The sequence below is a fragment of the Cyprinodon tularosa genome, unplaced genomic scaffold (assembly GCF_016077235.1).
Source record: "Cyprinodon tularosa strain WSP-4 unplaced genomic scaffold, ASM1607723v1 ctg568, whole genome shotgun sequence".
Classification (NCBI taxonomy): domain Eukaryota; kingdom Metazoa; phylum Chordata; class Actinopteri; order Cyprinodontiformes; family Cyprinodontidae; genus Cyprinodon; species Cyprinodon tularosa.
In genome coordinates this window covers 435578-442771 of record NW_024039305.1, presented here as the reverse complement: position 1 = coordinate 442771, position 7194 = coordinate 435578, and the positions used below count along the sequence as shown (strand labels likewise).

Sequence of the window (7194 nt, the reverse complement as noted above, 5' to 3'; positions counted from 1 at the left end):
TTATTTATGAATCACCAATTGTCTCCTTTTTAACAATATCACAATAAAACTGCAAGAGGAGACAGAAACATTATGTTGAGTTTAAAAGAGGAAAGAACTACATAGTATTATTATCCATAAACATATTTTCTTTCATTTCTTCAAATCTCTCCATACTGGCCACGCCCTGAAGTGATACCGGGATCCAGGGGCGCAACTGTATGCAGTTATATTACAGGCACCTCCATGCCCCCAACAGATTTTCCTTGTGTATATGTGTCTTTACATCTGTCAATCTTGATAATTCATTTACTAATATAACACACACTCTGCATTCCTTTGTCTCATCTGCACCTCTGTTCCACATTCTACCCTGTCTTATTTTTTTTTTTTATGTCTGCCTGCAATCATTTTTCCAAAGAGACACAGAGATCAGCAGTAACTAAAACCATTCTGATTATGGAGATTTTGTGTGCTCTATAGCTGATGCCATCAACAACAAGCAATATTTGTTTGTAATAAATATATTGCATATCTTGCTAAGGCACTTTTTCTCTGTAAAAAGCATTTTAAAAGTGAATCAATTGTTATTAAGTAGCTAGTCCTACATTTCCACTCAATATTGAACCATCCTATTGCAGTTCTCTGTCCACCTTGATGCTTTCTACTCATTTTCTATTGCTCTCCATCCTTACAGCTGAATTATATTCATCTTCTGTAAAGGACTTTTTTGAAAAAAACAGCAGTCAAACCACAAAAAATATATATAATTTAAAATGTTATCCTTAATGGATATCTGATTTGATACTACATCTGATCAGAGATGCATCATGACTAACACGTAGTGTTATATTTGAGTAAAGACATTTAAACCCTGCTTTACTCCCATATTCACACGTCTCATTTTTTATTTTTATGAAGCACCACTATTCTTAAATCATTTATTGCTGTCTAAATATGAAGATAACCAGAAAAAAGTCCCCTTGTTTTACATGACATGATCTGTTGTAAATACTGAGCTGGGACGATGCAACAATGTGTGCATTTGACTCAGTGATAGTTTTATATAAAAACTGACATCTGTGTGTCAGGAGGAAAAAAAAATCTAAGCTGATTACACTGAGAACTTGATTAAAGTAAGATGTTACAACTCACCCTGGACCTTTCATCCATGTAGGTTTGAGCTTAATCACAAAAACATAAAACAGAGCTTAAGAAAAGAATGCTTTCATGCCCTAATAATAGTATGTTTCCAATAAATCCAGGAGCAACTCGGCAGCTTATTCTCTGAAAAAGGAGGCCCCTGGTCTCCCCAAGATAACAGTACCTATCATTTTAACACCCTAATGTTTAAAAGCCTCTTTTGAATACCTGCTGTGTTTTCTTTTCTTACCTTAACACCATACCTTATGAAAGAAAGGGGAAGGGACGGGGTAGGAGGACAGGTGAAGCAGCGGGAGGCGCATGCTGTGGTGCGATTCTTTTATTGATCATGTTACATGGAAAAAACAGACCTGTTTTTAGGGAAGTGTTGCCTGCTGTGTTAGAACAGGGCACTTGTGTTCTGAGAAAGTTGCAAGTACCCGGTTCGATCCCCACATCCTCCACTCTGGGTCCCTGAGCAAAGAACCTTAACCCCACACTGCACCCCGGGTGCCACCCAATTGCAGCCTAACTGCTCCCCAAGGGGATGGGTTAAATGCAGAGGTACATTATTCCAATGTGAGACCAATAAAGTTCAGTTATTATTATTATAAAAAAAAAAAAAACATAATTGGAGATCACCCTATCATCATAGATGCTTAATGCATTTATCCAAGTTTAAAGAATTGCTCTGTTTATGAGTGAGGTTGCAGGATGGTTATTCTACTGGATAATAAATGAAAATAAAGGCCAAAATGCACATAGCTATAAAAAAAAAAAAAAAACATCTTTTGTCATATCTTACATTTTTTATTTTGAGAATTCGATCTGCCATTGCAGATTCAATTTGGTCTTCCATATAAACATTTTGGTGTTTGTGGGTTTAATTTAACCATGCAAAATCAATCTAAGGGCCACAGATAGGCCCTGGGCCACACACCCCGGTTGTAATCAAGCCTTGATTGTTCCTGATTGAGCTTAATCAAATCGTACACTCCCTTAAGAGAGGTGTAGATAAGACTATTGATGACTAAAACATGCATTTATTCTATGTTACCTTTACTCATACAATTTGTATTAAGTGCAAAAAGTGCTACAAGATGAATTAACTGTGACTAACCAAACATTTGATTTCACTACAGTTACACCCTCAGCTCTATTACTGTGAAACCCTCAGGCAAAAGCCAATCTGAAAGTGCAGCATACCGTATCCTCTACTAAAGACAATCAAAAACAAATAAGAAAAATTTTATTGCATCCAAAAACATTTAAGAAGCCATAGAAATGGGTTTGAGAGTTGAACAAAACACGGGGAGATCCTTTATCCACAAATGAAGAAACAAGACAATGAGTAAATAAGGCTCTTATAAGTGAGTTCCAATGGGAAAACTGAGGCAGCCTAAAAGCACACAAAATAAACATTTTAAGATTACTAAAACAAAACATCTGGAGGATCCCAAAAAAAATCTCTTAAGGGGAACTTTCTGTTACATAAGATTTACAACTAATATCATTTTAAAAGTGGAACATCATAGTGAGAGTCAAGCGTGATGACAGAATAATGGTCTGAAGTTGCTTTGCTGCTCTAGACCTGGATGATTTAGAAGCCCAGTAATAGAAAAATACTGAAAGAGAATATTTATATCCGCATGTTTGCAGACTTCTGCTGAAGCCTACTGAGTTATGTAAAGGGACAATGATCGAAAACGTACTGAGGAGTCCATCTCAATGCCTTAAAAAATAAATTGGTCTCTAGAATGGTCTATGCAAATTTTAGTTTAAATTCTTTCGAAACAGTGTAAAAGATTCGATGACTGTTTTTGTGCATTCTCAAATTCAGGATCAAGTGTAAATTATATTTTATACACAGTCAGGAGAGCTTTGTTTCTCCTGTATTAAATGTCAAAATGTCATTAAAAAAAAAAAGTTTTTGATATTTACAAATTTTTCTTTGGCTGAAATTAAAATAAAACATTTGATATTTTGAATTGTTTATGTGCTATTGTATTTAAAAGTAAAGAAATCTTAAATCTGTAATATTCTGTATATATTGTGTATACATGGCAGGTATTCATCTGAAAATAATAAACTTCTTTGCTGTAATGCTGTTTTACAGGTTCTGATGTGCGCCCCTGCTCTCTGGTCCTGTCAGAAAGCTCCAGCATTGTGTTTGCTGGTAGGGGGAGTGGACCTTGGCTCGGTGTAGGCGGGAGCTGCTGACGGCATCTGGGAGTGAAAACTGGGGAGGATCGTGTGAAGCAAACCACAGAGAGCAGAGACGCGCTCAGGTGAAGTTGGATCCAGATCGGAGTTCATCTTAACGCGCGGAGATTCGGCGGAACCGAACTGGATGATAGAACCTCGCTGCTGTGCGCAAAGACCCAAACTAGAGGAGATGAGATCTTTGTCGAGTGGAGGATTGTAGTCTGAAGGTAAGGAGGGGATTAATAATTAATGGATTTGTTGATCAGTGTGTGCTTATTCTAAAATAAAAGCCATAGTTTTTTTCTTTATTTTTTATTATGATGTGGCGAAACTGTATTATTTCTATTTTCTTTTATTTCTTCCTATCTTTTCACCAACATTATTGGCATTTCATTTTTTAAATTCCCTTTATTTGTTGTTAGACCCATAATTTTTTTATTTGGAAGTTACATTATTTATCCATTCATAGTTAAAACTATAGTGAACTGCTGTTGTGAAGATCATTGCATCCTTCTTATTAAAATGCATCATTATAGATTTCAGTTTATTCACTTATTTAAACATTTTCCCCTTGCTTTTCTCTAACTCCAACTGTTTCCTTCTGGTCACTGCTGCAGGTGGAGAACAGGCAGCCTTTCCTTCACTCAGACCTTCGTCTTTGGTTTGCTGCTCTTTCAATGTGGGATATAGTTTTGTTCCATTCGCCAGGCTGAAATCCTCCAGGGTCAGGACCTCTGTCATGGCAGCCCTGCTCCTTGGGTTGCTGCTGTTTGCATTGCAGTCCCCTCCGCTCCCCTCCAGGCCGCTGGCGGACGGGGGGTCTTCTCTGCCTGCCACCTATTCGCCGGCCACCGACAATGGCACCACCAGCCACCCCAACGGGACCTCGCAGCAGCTTCCTCAGATAATAATAATCGGTGTGAGGAAGGGGGGGACGCGGGCGCTGATAGAAATGCTCAGTTTGCACAACGCTGTGGTGGCAGCTCAGAATGAAGTCCACTTCTTTGATTGGGAGAGCCACTTTCAGAAAGGCTTGTCCTGGTACCTCAGTCAGATGCCTTATGCCTTCCCTGAACAGCTGACGGTGGAAAAGACGCCAGCCTATTTTACTTCTGCCAAGGTCCCTAAACGCATCTATCAGATGAACCCCAACATCAAGCTGCTCCTCATCCTCAGAGACCCTACAGAGCGGGTGCTCTCAGACTATACACAGGTCTTTTACAACCGTCTCCAGAAGCACAAGCACTACCAGCCCATTGAGTCAGTGCTGGTTAGGAACGGAGAGATCAACCTGGGGTACAAGGCGCTTAATCGCAGTCTCTATTACATTCACATGCAGAACTGGCTGCAGTACTTCCCCCTGGAGAGCATCCACATTGTGGATGGGGACAGACTTATCAAGGACCCCTTACCTGAGATAAAAAAGGTGGAACGGTTCCTAAAACTGGAGCCGCAGATCAACGCTTCAAATTTTTATTTCAACAAAACAAAAGGATTCTACTGTCTGAGGGATCACGGGCGAGAGCGATGTTTGCATGACTCAAAAGGCAGAGCGCATCCTCATGTTGCTCCCGCCATCCTGCAAAAACTCTACCAGTTCTTCCACCAACCAAACCGCAAGTTCTTTGAGCTGGTGGGAAGAACGTTTAACTGGAAATAAATGTTGGAATCGGACCAGAATGAGCTCACTACAGACATAAACAAAGGGACAGACGCTTAAGTAAATGTAAACAAAAGCTATTTTTCTACTAGTCTATTTGTTATGGAGCGGGGGCTCTGGGTCAATCCGCCCCTTCGGAAGCTAAAACCTTCATTTTTTACCCAGCTGTTTCCTTTTTAGCACTTCTTGAACCTGTAAACCAGTTCATGCATATGTGTTTTGTATTTAGTTGTATTTAGGTATTTTTTTAATAATGTAATTACTTTAAATGTATATTTAATCCTATAGACTTTTTAATGTGAACTTCTAAAAGACGTGAAAATGAAATCAAAATAACTGCTAATAGATATTGTTTATCTGAGTTAAGCTCTACGGTTAGATGATAACAGTGGGTATAAAACAGCTCCCTGGTCAGTTTAAACTGATGCTAGTTCGGTATAAAACATCCTGCAGTAGAAGGCTTCATTTTAAACATGGTAAAAATTAGGAACACATTGGCCAAAACTGCAAAGGTTCAAAATGGTGAAAGGGCAGCAGGACGATCATCCGACAGGGGTGTGAGGAATGTGAGCATCAGTGCAGAGCGCTGCTCTTATTTTCCAAACACCCATTTCACTGACACCCTGTACTGTCAGGAATGTGCATCAGCATCCAGCTTGGCTCATATCAGCAGACACATTTTACACGGTGCCAGTTAACGTTACATAAAGATATGCACTGAGCAGGTTTTTTATTGTCAGACCTACTTTTTCCACATTATATGATGCAGCACCATTAAGCACTAACACCATTTAAAGCTCTGAAGGAATTGCTGCTATGATTTTTTTCTGTAATACGTTAAATTACTTCTGTTATTTTTGGGATCTTATTCTTCATCGTTTTTGCAAGAGCCTTTCGTGTAAATGTGCAACCCAGATATTGCTGACCAGCAACTCAACTGTAAATATTTTTCTAAAACTGAGAAGTTAATACCATAATAAAGATTTATTTTATTTTTATCATGTCTAGTGCTTTTTCTCCTCTCCTTTTTATCTATTTTAATTATCTTTGGGCTCTGTACGATGATTCAGGTCAATGTTGCACCTAATGACTTTTTTAACATTTGCATTTGCAAGGTTTTAGTCAGCTTATCACAGATACAGGAAAAAACGCATTAGCTTTAACCCCCTATCAGATATCTTGAATTTCCTGTTTGGCCATTAAGTTTTGGTTTCAGTGTCAATAAGCGTCTGATGCTTTTTTAGCTGTTACTAATTCAGGTTCTTATGTTTTAATGCTCAGCTATTATAGCAAAGGTTCAGTGTGAGAGAATTAAGAATGGGCTTAGAGGTGAAGTCAAATTGGAGTACAAACCGAGGCACAAGAAATCAAAGGAGAGGTTGTTTATTCCACAGGGTGCAATCATCTTACTTAGTTTTTAGAGGCAAGGAATTATTTATTTTAATCACATCTGCAGACATTAAGCTTTAAACCCCCTACCTCAAAAAGATTGGATATTTGAATGTGACCCAGGACTTCAGACAGGACTCTAACCCAGCTGCTCTTAAAACTCAGACCGCAGCAGGAATTTCTTCTCTTTTCTGTTTGCCCTCAGAGACCGCAAATTGTACTTTCCTGCTCTCTCTGCAGTTTGCATGTGTTTTCTTGGAGATATTGTTGAGTAACACAATCACAGCCGCTTTCGAGTGAAACCGGTTTGGCTGCAGGCGAGAAGAAAAGAGGCGAAGAAAGAAAACAGAAAAGCTTGAGAGGTCAGGGCTGATCTCCCCCGGTTAGATTATCAGGGATCGCTAAAATATGCATCTTTTGGGCTGTACAGTGAAAACAACAGAACTGACATGAAAAAAACTTTGCAGACAAGCATTGTAGTTTGATATGTTGCAAATAAAGTGTTTGGCCTTAATGACGTTAAATTTGAAAAAAAAAAAAAAAGGAAAAGAAAAGGCTAACAACAAAATGTTACTTGTAAGGTACAGAGAATAAAACAAAATAGGACTATGCAAATAATTTGATAGATTTTATTTAAAAAGACTTTAAAAAAGCAAATGAAAATTATATTGGAAATTCAAAATAACCTTAATTACATAGTTGACAGTGGTGTTGGGTGCATGAGTTTTCCCGGCAACCGGAGTGTTGTCGGTTTGAGCTCCAGCTTTCAGTGCTGTTGTGTCCTTGGGCAAGACACTCCACCGGCATTGTCTACTGAT

At 38.6% G+C, this 7194-nt stretch overlaps 1 protein-coding gene across 1 annotated transcript; it reads left to right on the top strand.

Moving 5' to 3' along the window:
- Positions 1–3363: 3363 nt before the first annotated feature.
- hs3st1 (heparan sulfate (glucosamine) 3-O-sulfotransferase 1) lies at positions 3364–5985 on the top strand. Its single transcript, XM_038305864.1, has 2 exons — positions 3364–3554; positions 3945–5985. The coding sequence occupies exon 2, from the start codon at positions 4067–4069 to the stop codon at positions 4985–4987; it is 921 nt and encodes a 306-aa protein (XP_038161792.1). The 5' UTR covers positions 3364–3554; positions 3945–4066; the 3' UTR covers positions 4988–5985.
- Positions 5986–7194: the final 1209 nt, after the last annotated feature.